Source organism: Ostrinia nubilalis, chromosome 29 (assembly GCF_963855985.1).
Source record: "Ostrinia nubilalis chromosome 29, ilOstNubi1.1, whole genome shotgun sequence".
NCBI lineage: Eukaryota > Metazoa > Arthropoda > Insecta > Lepidoptera > Crambidae > Ostrinia > Ostrinia nubilalis.
In genome coordinates, this window is record NC_087116.1 from 5,659,465 (window position 1) to 5,677,655 (window position 18,191).

At 35.5% G+C, this 18,191-nt stretch overlaps 2 protein-coding genes and 1 long non-coding RNA gene across 3 annotated transcripts in view; 1 reads left to right on the top strand and 2 right to left on the bottom strand.

Annotated features, from left to right (window-relative positions):
* Nucleotides 1-18,191, bottom strand: part of LOC135085739 (uncharacterized) — an 86,198-nt gene that overhangs the window by 6,625 nt on the left and 61,382 nt on the right. Inside the window, exons 4-5 of the mRNA XM_063980537.1 lie at nt 5,242-5,297; nt 25-91 (exon numbers count right to left, since the gene is read on the bottom strand). Of these exons, the coding sequence (XP_063836607.1) occupies nt 25-91; nt 5,242-5,297 (123 nt within the window). The remainder of the gene's footprint in view (nt 1-24; nt 92-5,241; nt 5,298-18,191) is intronic.
* On the top strand, nt 432-2,339 carry LOC135085572 (uncharacterized). The gene is made up of 3 exons (XR_010260167.1): nt 432-768; nt 887-1,920; nt 2,009-2,339. It is a non-coding gene; the product is annotated as an uncharacterized LOC135085572 (long non-coding RNA).
* On the bottom strand, nt 2,327-4,309 carry LOC135085571 (uncharacterized). Its single transcript, XM_063980344.1, has 3 exons — nt 3,815-4,309; nt 3,395-3,600; nt 2,327-3,267 (listed from the first exon to the last, which is right to left on the bottom strand). The coding sequence occupies exons 1-3, from the start codon at nt 4,144-4,146 to the stop codon at nt 2,363-2,365; spliced, it is 1,443 nt and encodes a 480-aa protein (XP_063836414.1). The 5' UTR covers nt 4,147-4,309; the 3' UTR covers nt 2,327-2,362.

Here is an 18,191-nt window from a genome sequence, read left to right on the forward strand (position 1 = left end):
AACTTTCAGATATTTGTTACTTACGTTTTTTCTGCTTGTTTTAGAGTAAAAGTAGATTCCAGCCATTCTTCGTTGCCATCTCCTGACACGTCTGAAATTTTCGTTAACAAGTAGTTATTTTAATTTTTAGAGATAAGAGTCGCATCTCAAACTAATTTGAAAGGAGAACAACCATTTTGGGCCCAAGTTTGTACAGAGTTGTACATTGGTAGGTTTTTGATATTATATTACGCATACATTAGGGAGTATTTTACGGTAAAAATGATAATTTTAACTGATGTCGTAAGTCGTATACAATAATAAAAACGAATTAATGATTTAATCTAAGATAACGTAAAATGGAACGTTAAAAGTCAATCCATTAAAGACTCAATACACTATACTGTCCCACCAAACTCATTGACAGGGGGGCGCCACCATCGTTCAACTATTGGCGAAGCAAAGATTATCCGCACGCCTCTGGCGGCGAAATTTAGAAACTCTCTAAGAACGACACTTTGTTTGTTTATTTGTTGAGGTTATGTTAGATTATTCAGATGGATCACGATTATTTAAAGAAACCTGTTGCTAATAAAAACAGAAATACGAAATATTGTTGCGTTCCTCAATGTAGTACTTACGGAGATACGGGAATAAGTTTTCATTTATTCCCAAAAGACAAAATAATGAAGAAAAAATGGAAGACTGCTTTAAGAATAGGCAAGCCAATTTCACCATCAATGAGAGTTTGTTCTCATCATTTTCAAACTTCAAACTTTTTTCCGGGCAGTAAGTATATTTATGTTTTCTTTATTTCATTTTACATAAATTATATTTATAAGTTATTCATTTAGTTTACGCCAAGGCGAGTTTCTCGTCAGATAACGAGATTATTTTATTGTTCCAGATTCTAAAAGGCAGAAGTTGTTTCCTTATGCCGTACCGTCTCAGAATATTCCTAAAATAAGCTCTGATAAAGAAGTACCATTAGTGCAAATAAAAAAAACAATTGCTCGAGAAAATAGGGCTGTTATTAGACACAGGAAAATAGTGGAATCAAATAAAGAGGTTGGACTTGCTATGGAGAATGAAAAAACTAAATTTGAGGATAATAATATAACTGATAACAACAGTCATCATCATGTCAAGACTTCATCGACACAAGTCAATTTAGTGGATTACAGAAATTATCGTCCCCGAGAAGATTGGAGTTTAGCTGACATTCTTTGTGACAAAGAACCTTTGGAAAAGTGCACTCAAATAAATTTTCTTCCTATGTGGGAAGAGGATAGATCAGCTTTAAAGCAATTAACCCTCTCAGATTTACTTAGTAGTGATATGTATTTATTTACTTTTACGGGTATTCATTCAATAGAACTTTTAGAAACATTGGTGACTTGTGTTAGTGAATTGGCCTTAGATGCTCCAACAAATAAGAAAATGTTATCTGTAAGAGACAGAGTTATTTTGACAATGGTAAAAATTAAACAAAATATGTCATTTAGAGCCATTGGTGTTTTGTTTGGTATAAACAGGCAGACATGTTCTAATTATTTTAATAATATGTGCCCCATGCTGAGTAGAGTACTCAAAGTTATTATTCCTTGGCCTGATATCGAAATGATCCGTAGCAACCTACCTAAATCATTCCAAAAATATAAAAATACAAGAATAATATTCGACTGTGCTGAAACTGTGATTGAAAAATGTAAATGTTTAAAATGTAGAATATTGACATACTCTCAATATAAAAAAAACAATACAGCCAAGTTTAATATTGGAATAACTCCTTCTGGACTTATAACTGAAATAAGTGCATCTTATGGTGGTCGAGCATCAGATAAACATATTGTAAATAAATCAGGAATCTTAAATAAATGCGAGTTTAATGATGGAGTGATGGTGGATAAAGGATACAGGATTGAATCCGAGTGTAATGAAGTTAGTTAAAGATATTAATTGAATAGTTAGTACAAATGACATTTGATTAATTATGCAATGTATTTACATATTAATGTTCTTGTTACAGCGTCTGCTTCAGCTTGTCAGGCCTCCTTTCTTGAGTCAGAAAAAGCAGATGACCAAAGAAGATGCAATCCGCACTGCAGAGATTGCACGGGCAAGAGTGCATGTTGAGAGAGTGATACAGAGATTGCGACAATATAAACTTCTATGTGGACCATTACCATGGTCACTGGCGTCTTATTTTGATGATATATTAATTATTGTTGGTGGTCTTACAAATTTGGGTCCACCAATTATTCACATTGATAAATTTATGTAGTTATTATATAATCGGAAGGGAATTTTGTAAGAGTGGCAATAAATTTTTACAGTGAATAAATAATTTAGTACACAGAGTTGTATTTATTTTTATTCAAATTCAGTCATAATTTGATCCATAGTCGTTAACTATTCTAGGAAGAAATTTCTCAAAATAAACATTAACAAGACATACACAAATTTCCAAAATATGATTTTCATCAAATGAAACTCTTCTTACAGCTAAATCTTTTCCTATTTCAGAGTAAACTAAATAATCACAATTTGTAATACCTGACAATAACATGCCTACTTGCATTTGAGTATAATGCTGAGTATTTTTTTTCAAATTTTGATTTTTATCTAATATAGGAATTGCATTCATTTCTATCAGTTCATCTGCAGTTAAACGAGTTCCTTCCTTTAATGTCTTAATCTCAATATTTGTAAGAAAATTTCCATCTTTATCCATGGCAGTACCGTCTAGACTTGCAGAAAGCCATGGTAATTCTGGTCGAACCAGCAATCCAGACTCTAAAATCATGCAGCTATAACGCTCTGCATATAAATCTCTTGCGACTGCTTCACAGCGAAGGCCTCTGATAGTATCTTCATTCCCAAGAAAATTACTGTGAAAAACCTCTTGATATCTTTTATCCCAATCAGCATTTTTATTAGAATAATAAGTAAACTGGGCTCTCGCTTTGGAGGCTGTTAGTCTTACTTTTCTAGCTTTATGCCAAAAAGGAGTACCCTGCTCAGCATTGATTATTTCTGTACTTTGGTCTAATGATACAGCTACATATCTGTTGTAAAATTCAAATTCATTTACTTTACATGTCTTCAACTTTTCTTCAGTCAGTTTTCTTAATATATTTATTACCCGCCACGAATTAAAAGTCAATAGTTTTTCAGGAAATTTTGTCTTGTCTACACTTCTACTAATTACCCTTTCACCATTATCAACAACTCCATCACCTCTTCGCATTAGACTTGTAAATAAAGAATATTCACTGTTTGGTGCGCCTGAAATAAACAGCATAATTTTAGAAACTTCATTTTTGTTTGTAACTGTCCATTCAATCTGAAAATATAATTTTATGAAATTGATGTTTTCCAGGTAGGTGCCATATTATGCTTTACAAGTATTTACTCTGTATTAACTTCATTCTCCAACGACTTTCCATCTCTTCAGTGACTTCTGGCATTGTTTTCACATAGATGTCCCTCTGTCCTTTCACATGGCACATTTCAGACAAAGATTTTGCTTCATATTCCTTCAATGCTGTAGTTTTAAGTGTACCCCATTGTTTCTCAATGTCCGTACAACTCAGGTCCTCCAGATCTGCCTCCTCAGTTCTGAAAAAGATAAAAATAGCTAATCATTTACAATTATGGTCTAGTACTTATATAGGTAAGTACTTTACATTATCTATTACCTGACTGTAAAATTGTTACAGACAGACAGTCAGAGTAAATTAGGTACCTACTTTAACATTATTTTATAGAATTCATAGTGCATATGGATGAGGATGGACAAATGGATATAAAAGTAATTGACCAATTTACAAACCTTGAGAGATAAAGCATAACAGCTAATATGTGTTTACATTTCTCTGAAGCTCCAGCAGGACAATCGCAGACCTTTGTGACTTCTTGTTCATTATCACCAACTAATCTATTTCCATATTCTTGAGATACATCTATCCACAGTTTTATAATGGCTGGATGTTTGGAATTTAATCCCGACGTTCGTAGTACCAGTGCTTGTACATGAATTACGTTATTATTTTTCTCTTTTTTTCCAACCGAAATCACCATTCCACTCCGTAATAATTCTTCACCAGAACGCATTGGTTTTGTGTATCCTGCAGACGCATTAATTACATCGACTATTGACAACATAATTATTGTCTTAAACAGCAAAATGCCACGTAAATCTTATTTGTATTTATTATTTATGTTTTTCCCTGACGTTAATTGTAACGAAAACTGTCAAAGTGTCGTTCTTAGACAGCTTCACAATTTTGACACTAGAGGCGCTAGTTAGAATCTTTGCATCGCCAATATAGTTTCTAACATGGCAAAAATCGGAACCAGCGATCCGGTATTGACGGTGGCGCCCCCTGTCAATGTCACGGGTGGGACAATTCAGTGTATTTGATCTTTAAGAAGGTTTGTACTGACAGATGACAAAACTAAAATGATCGAATGAATTAATGAATGAAAATAATTCGTTTTGTCATCTGTCAATGCAGCAATGTCACTTGCGAATCACAGATGAGACCACAGATTAGAGAGTATGTCTAAAGAATCTAAAGGATGAGACTGTTGCGAATGCTTGTTGAATTGAATTAAAACGAATTAAAAGAAGAAGAAGAAATAAAACTATCGATTAATAACATTTTATGCTATTTCTAACGGATTCTGCTTGCGATTTGGGTAACTGACGACTGGATTTTGTATAAAAGTAACATTTTTTCTAGTTTTTTCTAATTTAGTTTTCTCGAGAATGACATTAGTTAGCAACCTCAAATAAACACAATAATAAACTAGTTTATGAAGGCATGAAAACGACATAAAATTTGTAGCTGTACAAATAACTTAGTACTGGGCCCAACGCTTCATAGAAAGTGGTTGTTCTCCTTTGTTGGAAGAGCAGTCGCCTGGCAAGCGGAAGTTCGTGGGTTCAATTCCCGCCTTAGGCAGTTCGATTTTTTCAAGTTATTTATAACTAGCTTTCCGCCCGCGGCTTCGCCCGCGTGGAATTTTGTCTGTCACAGAAAAACTTTATCGCGCGCGTCCCCGTTTCAAAAACCGGGATAAAAACTATCCTATGTCCTTTCCCGGGACTCAAACTATCTCTATGCCAAATTTCATCAAAATCGCTTCAGTGGTTTAGGCGTGAAAGCGAGATAGACAGACAGTCAGACAAGAGTTACTTTCGCATTTATAATATTAGTATGAATAGTATAGAAACTGTCAAAATATTGTACTTACCTGATTCTTGGTTCATTCCAGACGCGCTCAACGAATCCATGCCTTTCATGCCACTTCTGGAAATAAAAAAACCAGTTTGTGTAATTTCTGCACGCGGCTTGAACACTCATTTTAGGGGTCACTTAAAAATTAGGGATTGATGGTGAAATCGGGGAAAAGGACAGTGCCAATCCATGTATGGAAGTTGGACCAAGTGCTGCCCAGAATAAAACCATAGTGCATTTTGTTCCTCTGGCCAATACTAATTTGTAAACCGGAGCGCACTGAAATCTATTTTATCCCTGGAGTTAAGAGAAAAAAAGAGTTTTGTTTTGAATTATTTACATACACAATATCATCGATGTATAATGTATACGTACTACGCAAAGATTTCGCGATTTTGGCATTAAATAACACTCGCTATTCGCTGGGTGCGAAGTACTAGGTGGGGGTAACATAATCTATCGCAGCGCTCATGGTGGTCAAAAGTAGAAATAATGTAAGCTCTGCCATCAGATGTATCTGTCAATGGCAAAGCGATTCTACATAATACATTTTTATATCATTAATTAATCGCATGAAAAGGGTCCTACTGGGAACTTAAATAAAAGAGTGGACTGTATTTCGATAGGGCTGGTTTAATAGCCGTTTACAATTTGGAAATAACTAGACTATACAACGTGGTAGTACAAAAATGAGTCACAGTAGTTGTTGTGCACAGATGTTTGCCTTATGATGAGAGCGTGAATTATTGAACTCTGCCCTTGTTTTGTTCTGAATTCTTCTACATCTCGGACTTGTCCAGCCAATACCAACAACTTTCCTTTAAATACGGTTTGTGGTTGGAATTTGATATTGTAACACTCACAAACCCGGTCTTCAAAACAATACTCATTTCGATCTGAAAACGATATTTAATTTATTACTAGCGATACAGGAACATTTAAATATATTTACTGTTATACAGTGTGTCCGGGCATGTAGTGATCAAACTTTAAGGGCGTAATCTATGGACAATTTTATCGGTGAAAATACTTTAAATTTGGGGCTTGACCCATTTCTTGCATATTTACAAGGATTTAAGTTTTTAATTTTAAGTTTTCACCTCTTCCTTCAAAAACAAGTGATAGCGTGGGTAACTTAACATTAATAAGCAAATATTTTATATCATGCGATAGCCAATAAAATTATCTACTAGTAAAAGTAGAAAACAGACACAAGTTTCATACATTTTAAGGGAGTAAGAATGGATTTAATTAGAAATAAACATGATTTTTTTCACATCTTTTTCAGTTATTTCCCAACACAAGAAAAACCAGGTCGTTAAGGTATGTTTTATTTGCATTGTATTATTAGTATTTGAGCCATTCTACAAAACGAATGTAAATTTATTAGTCTACGTCTATTAGTTTCGACGTAATTGTTGAACAGAGATACCCATTCCCAGCGGTGTCCATAGTAATCGGAATAGGTTGTGTGATTTTTTCAGGCAGTGCATTTTCGCATGTCGCGTGCGCTATGGAAACCGCTGGGAAGGGGTATCTATGTTCAACAATTACGTCGAAACTAATAGACGTAGACTAAAAAATTTACATTCGTTTTGTAGAATAGCTCAAATACTAATAATAAAATGCAAATAAAACATACCTTAACGACCTGGTTTTTCTTGTGTTGGGAAATAACTGAAAAAGATGTGAAAAAAATCATGTTTATTTCTAATTAAATCCATTCTTACACCCTTAAAATGTATGAAACTTGTATCTGTTTTCTACTTCTACTAATAGATAATTTTATTGGCTATCGCATGATATAAAATTTTTGCTTATTAATGTTAAACTACCCACGCTATCACTTGTTTTTGAAGGAAGAGGTGAAAACTTAAAATTAAAAACTTAAATCCTTGTAAATATGCGAGAAATGGGTCAAGCCCCAAATTTAAAGTATTTTTACTGATAAAATTGTATATAGATTACGCCCTTAAAGTTTGATCACTACATGCCCGGACACACTGTATAATGAAACCGTTAAAGTAGCTTTTTCTTTTTGTTTTACTGTAAAACTACAACTATAAATGAAGTAAACAAACCCTGACACAATCAAAATTAAACACATTTTTTGGACTTACCTCATTTGATTTGAATGACCAAAATGATTTCAAAACCTTTTTTCCACCCAAATCGTGGTATCACAACAATTTATTAGTCGAAAATATTTGTTATTTTTTCATTTCGATATTTTTTCACAAACGACCTAAATGTCAATGTGACAGAGCCCTCAAAGTTGTGGACGCTAGTTGGCGCTGTAATCGTGCACAGAGCCAATATTGAACTTAACCATACTGCATCCGTACATCTTACTTTAGTGCGACTTCGACATTCTTTCCTCTTATTACGTCTCACTTCTATCGAAGGGAACGTATTCAAAAATAGAAAAGTCGTATCGTAGAATACGATTTTGATTGTCAAAGTTGTAACTTTATTCATTTGTCTTAAAGTGGGGAAAAAATCAAATGATACCGCGATCTAAAGTTGAACAGTGCCATCTATTGGTATAGTTTGTAAATTCACAAACGTACTGATGTCACTTACCAATAGATGGCGCTTATAGTATTTATTTTACAAGCGCATGAGAAGGGTTTTGTTTGACACGCCTCGAATATATTTGAATTTAATTATTTATTTTCAAAGTGAATATACAACTAATATACGTCGGCCGTTTGGTGTAGTGGTTCAGAACGGACTAATATGCCGAGAGGTCCCGGGTTCGATTCCCGGCCGGGTAGAAATTGAAATTATGAATTTTAATTTCTGTGAAGGGTCTGTCTGGGTGTTTTCTATGTATAAAATATGTATGTATTTACAAAAAAAAGTATTTAAGTAAGTGGCGTATCGTCGGTGTCGCCACACCACATGGGCAAATAAATGGTATGGTGAAGTCAGAAAATTAATATCTTCGTTTTAATATTTTAATTTTCATACAAATCGGATTTTATAAAATTTATTTTGTATGAGAATTTAAAAAATAAAATGATGATATCAAATTTCTGACTTTACCATACCATTTATATTTCCATGTTAACATGGATTAGTGTCGGCTCATATACCCATTTACCTAACACCCTGTATGCGTTGTCTAGTAGGTACCCATAGTACAAACTACAAGCTTTGCTTAGTTTGGGGCTAGCGGCGCAGTGTAAAAATGTCCAAGGATATTTATTATTATTTATATAATGTGAATATTTCAAGTTGTTTGCGGATGACCTTAAACTGTTTCTCCCAATCAATAGCAAGGAGGACTGTGCGTTATTGCAAAAAGATATAGACAATGTAGTGTTATGGAGTGAACAAAACAAATTACAATTTAATGCTGACAAATGTGTTACAATATCATATACAAGGAAACATAACCCTATGTTATACAATTATAATATAAACGGATTAACATTAAGGAGGGTAACAGAAGTAAGGGATTCGGGAGTAGGTTTTACAGCTGAGCTAAAGTTTAAAAACCACATAGTAAATATCTGTAAAAAAGCGTACAAAAATTTGGGATTTATACTGCGAAGGGTTAACAATTTTACAAATATAAAGGCAATAATGGCACTTTATAATGCACTAGTCAGAAGCCATCTCGAGTGTAATGCAATGATCTGGGCTCCAAGTGAGAGTAAATATAGTCTCATGTTGGAACGCATACAAAATAAATTTTTAAGATATTTATATTTGAAATTATATGGGATATATCCGTTTTATCCATTAATGTATCCAAGTCTATTTGTCATGGGTATGGTAGGGTACAACGAATTGAGGGTTAGGAGGGATTTTGCATTCGTATTCTACATCTTCAAGCTACTGCGAGGCAAGGTCTGGAATGCAGAGATACTGGGGAGGGTGAGTCTTTGCGTTCCGGAGAGGTATGTGGAGCGGCGGCGCCGGCCGCCGCTGTAGTCCAATCAACGAGGCGTTTGTAACCCGAATAATTCGTCTGTCAATGAAACTTGGCACATGGTGAAAGTAGGTAATATAGATCATAGATATGCAAAAATCCAACAAATTTTTTTTTGGGAAGTTATGTTTTTTGACCTAAACATGAAAATCGTTAATAACTCTCTGTGTAAAAATTCTCAGCCTGAAATTCTTTCTGTATACGTACCTATGTACTACTTAGAATAGGTATGTAAAAGAATCCAACACTTTTTCGATTTCAGAGATACCTGAAATTTAACTTTTAACATTTTGCACTATAACTTCTACTGAAAAATTGCTCTGCTGATTTTTATTTTTTAATACGCTTTTATATGTTCAAATACATAGCTTTTCACAGTAATCCAATAGATTTTCCTTTACTATGTTATAGTTCTTATTTTTACGTAATTACGTCGTGTGAATAATTGCTCCGTCCATTTTTATACATCTGTTGACCATTTGATAATATATTAAAACAGATTTATCAATAATCCAACAAATTTTCGAACGTTAACTATACTTTTAAGGATATACTGCACGCGGGCAATGTAGTTCGCGGGCTAAAGTCAGCGATACGCTCTTATTACTACTCCCGTAAGGTTGACAATTCAAGTAACAGAAGGTAGACGCGAATCCATAGCGAGTTTTTCACCATACGCCTTAATTTTAAGTATTTGGTTTTTTAATTATATAATTTATGTACTAACATAGCGACTGTAGTACCTAGATAATCGACATACCTACTTATTAAACAAGATTATTATTTTCACGTAATTATATACGTAAATTCTATTTACACTTATTTACCTGTCTTAAAAATAACACTGGGTTATTAAATTTTATCAAAATTACAAACTAAACATGCATTGTCAAAAGTTACATAAAAACATAAAGTTATTATTCCTTCCTTGCAAAAAACGGTTCTGTTTGACGTGACCTCAGATCATAGAAGGGGAAGGGAAGGGATCTCTTTCTATGATCTGAGGACGTGACGGTGACGGCATTACGCATCTCTTTTTATTACACAAAGTTGCTGCTAGTGACATCTCGCTCGCTCAGTCATTTGTTGCTCTATTCTAAAGCCTGGTCCGTGAGCACGTAGAATTTTGTCCAATGACCCCTAGCTACCCATCCTTATCGCTCGCGCGTAAATATATTGCTATCGCGACTGTGCGACGGGCGCACGCAGTGAGTGTGCGAGCGCGACAGCAACAGAATTACGGGCGAGCGATAAGGATGGGTAGCTTGGGGTCATTGGACAAAATTCTACGTGCTCACGGACCAGGCTTTAGCTAGGTAGGTATAATAAAAAACCTAAACTTTATGCATGCATAAATACAATGAAATAAAAACTTATCTTAACAAAACACACATAGGTATTCAAAAACCATTTTATGGCCGATATTCAATGAATTTAGTTTCGTATCGCTGAGTATTGCAATTTGAGGGTTCGATTGCCTGAAAAAATCGAACTGCCTAAGGTGGACATCGAACCCACGACCTTTTGCGCGGTAATTAGATTAGAAAAATATATTTTTTTCCCAAAAAAGCTCCTTATATCAAACGATATCCTTAAATAAATCCACGTAAGTACTATCGGGGACTCGGACGCCTTGACACCTTAAGGGCCTAAATTGTTTGCACACACACGCTCGATTATGCTACGCCCCCGTTCATTCATGTTTCGGGTCTAAGCAGCGTCGGCGCACCACTGTAGATGTTTGCCCTAGCAAACCAAGCTCTATGTAAAGCGTTTAGGATTGAGTATTGCTTATTACCCGCATCCGTAGCGCTCGTTTGGCAACGTCGCATTTTAGTCAATTTGAAACCCAATAAAGAATCGCTACAAAATATTATATGGGGCTTCGTGTAAAATTTGAACTAGCGATTGCCCGCTCGGGTCACAAAATTGGTATCGCACATTCCGAGGTAACTGTGCAATTTCCCGAGAAAAAAGTAGCCCTTTCTATAATTATTGTTGATATTAAGAGTGTAAATCTCATGATATTAGTTTAGCTAGTTAAGGCGAAAAATACAAAATCATACAGTTACTTTCGAATTTTACTTATTTAATAGGTATTTAATTTATTCGGAACTTATAATTATAAACAATATGTTATTGAATTAATTAGTAAAGAGTGGAATATTTGTGGCTTAAAAACAATTATTGTAAGATCTGGCTACATAATAACTTTCTTAAATCCTTGAATGTAAATAAAAACCTATAATAGGTTTCTATTTATTTTTAATACATTAGCAACTTTTGTTTTCCGTTTTAAAGAAACACTTATCTACGTTATTACAATTTAATACAAATATTGCACTAGGTAGCAATGATCCAGGTAATTGGTTATCGTAAATATTATGATATTTATGTAGTTTTATTTCATATTCAATTTTTTATTGCACATTAAGTGTCTTTACACAAGGTCTTAAATCAATAACAATTAAACTTCAAACTAAATAATACTTAAACAGTTAACAATGTATACATAAGTTTGTAAGTAAATATAAGAATTAAGAATTATTTTGAGAGGCATGGTTCAGTAATCGCGCGGAGGTCAATAAAAAGGCAATCAAACAGTCCAATTACTAGCACGGGTCAACACAAAACAAAATCAATCGGTTATTGATCACAAAACTTCACAAAAAAACAAAGGAGAGAATTATGTCGACAGTTCGCCAACGCAAAAAGCAGACAGACCTCGTATAAAAACACAATATTAAAAAAATACATATCTATTTGTTTGTAACCAAATTCTATTATTAAAATAGACAGTTTGACACCATACCTCAATAATTCGAAACCACAACTTTTAAAAAAAGACCCTTCATTCTGGTCTTAAAAACTTAATTAATTTTAAATTACTTACCTGTAAATTACGATTTTTTTTCGCATTGTAATTGAAAAAAGTAGTTTGATTGAGTTGACAAAATAGTGACGTCACTTGCTTGTAGTGCCATACAAAATCTATGGGAGAGTTTCGTTTTGACAGTTTTAAAAAGTACGTCAATTGATTGGTGGTGTCAACATGTCTATTCTAAGGCTGAGTTGCACCATCTTACTTTAACTTTGACAAACGTCAAAAATCTGTCAAACTCCATACAAAAAGCACTGGTTACCGTTATAGTTACGGTCAAAGTTAGGTGGTGCAACTCAGCCTAAAACTAAGAAAGATTGAAGAAAAAGAAATATTTCGTTTTAAACCTTAACCGTATGACAATAAAGTGCACAATGGTATTTCGTATTGCAACCTAAGCCCTGATTGTCTCTTATTGGTCGTAGTAAAAATATAGTAAAATGCGTAACCAATTAGAGACGGGGTGAGCACGTGACCGGAGCGATGCGCTTACGCTAAAATTTCTACAAAGTGGTCAGGTAATTTAGTCTAGAATTCATTTTCTTAAAGTTATTTTTTCCAGAATTAAATGTTACTTAATACAAAATGGTTCTAATCACTTTTATTTAAAAAGAGGCTAAATGATTCAAGCGCCATAAACTGAAAATATTAGGTCCAGGAAAGAGGATTGAAGCGACACACAGGCGGTTATTTACTGTAAGGCAAATTGTATTAACAACCATCGCTATATTAAAATGATTCAAGCTAGTCAGTTCGTTTCTCGAGATTATTGACATGTATGTATTGGACCAAAGATTCAACTAGGTAGATCCAATTTGGAAAAAGAGGTCAATCATCGAATCCACGTTGGCACGGCTGGGCAGCGTTCGGGAAGCTACATAACATCTCGATAGTGGAAATATCAATTACTGTAAGGGACAAAACACGACTTTTCAGGAGAGCCAAAAAACGATTTTTTTTTTCTTTATACCTCAATATCTTTTTATGTGATGTTACGATTTAAATAGTTTCTATGGCAAAGTTTCTTAGAATTTTCTGTTCTTTCATAATATAAACGCCAAATTTTCTAAAAATGGGTAGTTTAAAAGATAGCATGTCCCTTACATTAAAAAAACGAGCTTGACTGTACCTTACAATGTTGAAATTTCACAGTATGGAATGTCATGTATGTTGTAAGGTACATTTAAGAATAAACACGACAGTAATATTATTGTAACTTGACAATTTTAACATTGAAACCTGATGTAAGTAGAGGTTGCATTCGAGTATTCATTAACAAAACGAAGAGAAGAGATAGAAACAAGACAACTTAGTGTTCACAAATGCAGTTGGAGGTATCAAATACACATCACCAACAAAACATTTAGTCACTGATGATGCCTACGTCTGCATTTGTGAACAAGTTGTCTTGTTTCTATCTTTTTCTGTTCATTTTTACGCAGTTAGGTTTTTTTTTTCAATCATCGTTCATTCGTTTTAGCCGAATGACGTCCACTGCTGGACAAAGGTCTTCCCCAAGGATTTCCACAACAACCGGTCCTGCGCCGCCCGCATCCAGGCACCTCCTACAACCTTCACCAGATCGTCGGTCGACCTAGTGGGGGTCTGCAGCACATTACGTCTTCCAGCTTTTTCTGCCCCAGCGGCCATCAGCTTTGCAAGCTACGAGCTCCATCCACTGCCACTTGATTTTAGCGATTCTGCGGACTATGTCAGTCACTTTGGTTCTCCTGCGGATCACGTCATTTCTCACTACGAGCATAGCACGCTCCATCGCCTTTGACCTTGAGTCTTCTTATGAGGCCCACAGTAAGCGACCACGTCTCAGATCCATAAGTTATCAAAGACTTTTGTCTTGAGACAGTGCGATATTTCAGACGTGAGAATATCACGAAGCTTCCTGAACGTTGCCAGCCGAGTTGGATTCGACGATTAACCTCTTCCTCGAAGTTAGACCTACCTAAGGCTGGTTTTAGTGTCACGCAGACCGTCAGTGCGGATCGCTCCGCACAGCCAATCTGTATGAACTGATAGGGAGCGAGCGATTCCTGCGGACCGCATTACTCTAAAACGCTTCCTCGAAGTTTACAGATCGGCTGTGTGAAGCGGATCCGCACTGGACGGTCCGCGTGACACTATAACCAGCCTAACTGGACTGTTTGTACTAGGTATATATAAGTGTCAACAACTGCCGAGTGTAGAGTATCCAACCTTTAGAGGAGTGGGTGCAACACGGACATTTGACATGATTTTGTCTTGTCCATGTTTCATTTTAAGACCCCCTTGTTGAGAGGCTCGACTAAGGCCATTGTGCATTGTGCCTAGATCTTCCACGGTCTCAGCCATGGCTATGATATCGTTTGCGAATCGAAGGTGGGTTATTTACTCACCGTTGATATTTATGCCGAATCCGTTCCAGTCCAGAAACAGTTTCGGAGTTTTCAGTTCCCCCTGCCTGCTGCTGCAACTGGTTTCGAGTCTTGATCCTGGAGACGGAACGACATTGTGGCGTTTTCGTACAAGCCTTTCAACATTTCGATGTATCGATATAGGTTTCAAGCTTTCAAGAGGAGAGCGTATCTTTACCTTAAAGGCCGGCAACGCACCTGTAACGCCCCTGGGTCTGCGGGTGTCTATGGGCGACGGTAATCACTTACCATCAGGTGATCCGTTTGCTCGTTTGCCTCCTATCACATAAAAAAAAAAAAATAGGTAGTCAATTTGACACCGTTGGAGAAACTGTAGTAGGTACTGCCCAGGTCTCGATCGAAGCTTTCTCATAGTCCACAAACGCCAGGCAAAGTGACTGACTATACTCCTCGGTCTTCTGTATAATCTGCCGTGGCGTATGTATGTGGTGTACTAAAGCGATTGAGAGATTGAGAGGCTGGAAGTCATCGAGCTTACGAGCGAGACGATTCGTAATGACTCTCGAAAACAGCTTGTAGACATGGCTTGGAAGTGAGATGGGTCTATAATTCTTCAACAAGGTTTTGTCGCCTTTTTTGAAGAAGAGTGTCACCACACTTCTGTGCCATACCGTAGGCGTTTTTCCTTCGAGGATGACGGAATTGAACAGCTTCTGAAGAGCCTTCAGCCCCTCGGTCAAAAACCCAACTGCGTAAAAATGAACAGAAAAAAGATAGAAACAAGACAACTTAGTGTTCATAAGTGTAGTAGGAGTGGGAGGCATTAAATGCATATCACCACCAAAAAAAGTAATTGATATCCTATAAATGCATAATATTAACGTAAGGGCCTAATTATGATAAATCAAAAAGTTTTAAATGAAGTAAGGTTCAATGAGTTCAAAAGTTAAAACCAACAGTTTAGGGTAAGGGCTGAATTGTATTATTAAAAGGAATTTACGTCCTTTAAATCATTTGTTTCCCCAAAAGTCGTATTCAGACGACTAAAAATGTTTAAGGTAAGGGACATTTTTTTAAAGATATCAACATTTCAAGTATACCAATCGATAGAGCCGAAAATTCTGAATGCGTTGGTATATATAACTCATTTTGGCCAAAATGTCCCTTACATTAATTGATACTTCCACTATCGCTTTTCGTCCAAAATACCTCAATGCCTAAAGACGAAAGTCTTAGACTTGACTTACTTCAGTGTATGTTAACAGTGATGACATATGGCTCCAAAACGTGGCCATTTATTATAGACCTCACAAAGAAGATAAAAGTTTTACAGAATGGTGGCTAAAACAAAAATATTTTATAGTATTTTAAAATATTATGACGGAATAACAATCAAATAGGACACAAAATAGCTTTTTAAAGTATTTTATATTATTTGGTCCTAAAAGGTGATACAGTGCGCATTCCCAGGCATGCATAAGTTTTAGGTGCCAAGCAACTGCGAAATTTTAGTTTATTTTTACTTCCTGCTCTACAAGTTAAACAAGTTAACGCAAACGTGGTCGCCCCAAGCAAACTTGGCGGCGCACTGTGGCAGACGAGGCGAAAAAGATCGGCTCAAGACCGAACGCGATGGTAAGTCAAGTCTACAAGTTATAAAAAGGCTAACTTAATTGTAGTTCTATATTACTTATAGGGACCTGAATGGAGCTCTTAGAAGATTAACCATTTTTATTGAAAGTTTTAGTCTTACTTCCGCTTGGATTGAGATATTGGCCAAACCGATCGTCCTATATTCTTCTTCTGTTAAACCAGTGTCTAGTGCGCTTTTGGCGGTCAACTTGAGATCCACCTTTCCCTTCGAAGCACTCAAGAGTGAGCTTGAGCCGAGGACGAATGTCCAATTTGAGAACACTGTCGGGTAGGTCACTAACCGTTCCCATCCGCCAAAACAGTAGGAAACTGCGTATCTGACTGACTACGCCTCCACAAGCAACGTCAACGCCTCAACGTGACCACGCGCTCTACATTATTGTAACGAAGAAGAAGAAAGGACATTCTGGTCCAATGCAAAAGTGTCGGCCTTATGGCCCTCTCTTCTGCAGTGGAAGCAGAATCTGTTACGTTTGATGCTAGCAATGTAAATAAAGGCTTTTAAAAGCGCTTCTAAACGTCCCAGTATTAACCCTACCACTGCTTCAGGACAATAAATGGGCCAGTGCTGAGAAGAAGCAGCGCAAGAAACTCAGTCACTATAGTCGTACATAAGCATTAATGCGAGCTAGGCAGTTTAAAGAATCTAAATAGTTTTATTTTATATTATAATCATCAATTTTAAGTAGCCCTTTTTCATTAAGCTGTTTTTAATATGTACTTTAAATTTATGAATGGGCAATTCTACAACAGTTTATGGTAATTTATTAAAAAGTTTAATACCATTTTTCCATAAATGGATTACCAATCTTATTTGGTACTAGGCGGAGGACCCGTTACTCAGTACCGAATACATACGGTTTGCTACAGCTCTTAATTTTGAATATTAATTTGAAACCTTGGCACAAGCCGTATCTTGAGGACGGGTTTGGGAGAAACGGTACATATCTGTTTTGTCCAAAACGGATGACTTCAGCGACACAGGGGGCACGTGTGGCCAAAATGCATTATCTTATCCGACAATTTACACAAAATATTGCCTATTATTATTTAGAACTCACTTGCACAGAATACTGTACAGAAGGCGGACTTAATGCCAGTCTTAACGAACTAGCTTTCCTAATTTCGGTAAAAGAAAAAGGTTTTAAATTTCACCACTTACATTTTTAATAATTTATGTCTGATTCGGTGCGACAGATGGTTGTTAAATTAGTTCGAGAAAAAAAGTCTATTCATCCACCAAGTAACAAAAATTTCCGTTAAATATCAAAATATTTTAAGCACATCGTATTAAAATAAGTTGCAGAATAAATGTTTTAAGTGACCATAATGTATGTATTTCACTACTACACACAACTATTAATTTGTGAATTATGATCATAATTAAAAGCAGTGCGTTAATTTCTTATGTTTTTCATAAAGATTTTTATAAAATTTTGTTTATAACATATTGCTGAGCTTCGTGGAATTGTTAAACGTAAAATTATTAGTTACCTACTCATGTTAGAAATTTTAAACATTGTGAAGAGCAGCCTTATCCTAGGACAAGTTTTTTAAAAACTTAAATGGATAAGGCTAATTTGTAATTACAATGTAAAATGTGTTTCATAATAAAATATTTGTATTTGTATTTGTATTTTGTATTTCAAGTGCAGGCTAAAATGTTTTAAGCGACATCAAGTATGAATTTCAAGTGCAGGCTGCATGTTTAAAGCGACACCAATAATAAATTTCAGATTCAGGCATAACGATTCAAATGCCTTTTGTTGCGTAGTTTTCAAGCAAAATCACTTATGTCAATTTCATAATCATTTTATTAAGTCCTATTTTTCTACAATTTATGTCGTATCAGACAAACTAGATTCGGACTAGACCTAAAACTGATGTTTCAAGCGACAATAAAGTGTTCAGATCGCTACAAACCGAGCTCAAACAACGCAGAAAATTCTCGCAATTCCGAATATAACTCAATATCGCCCAAGATGTCGCTTAATGCAAATATAGCCTGTGAACCCTCGAATTGCACCACTCAGCGATACGCAACTAAATTAATTAAATATCGATCATATAATGGATTTTGTCCTGACCATGAATACGTGTGTTTTGTTTTGAAGAGGTTATTT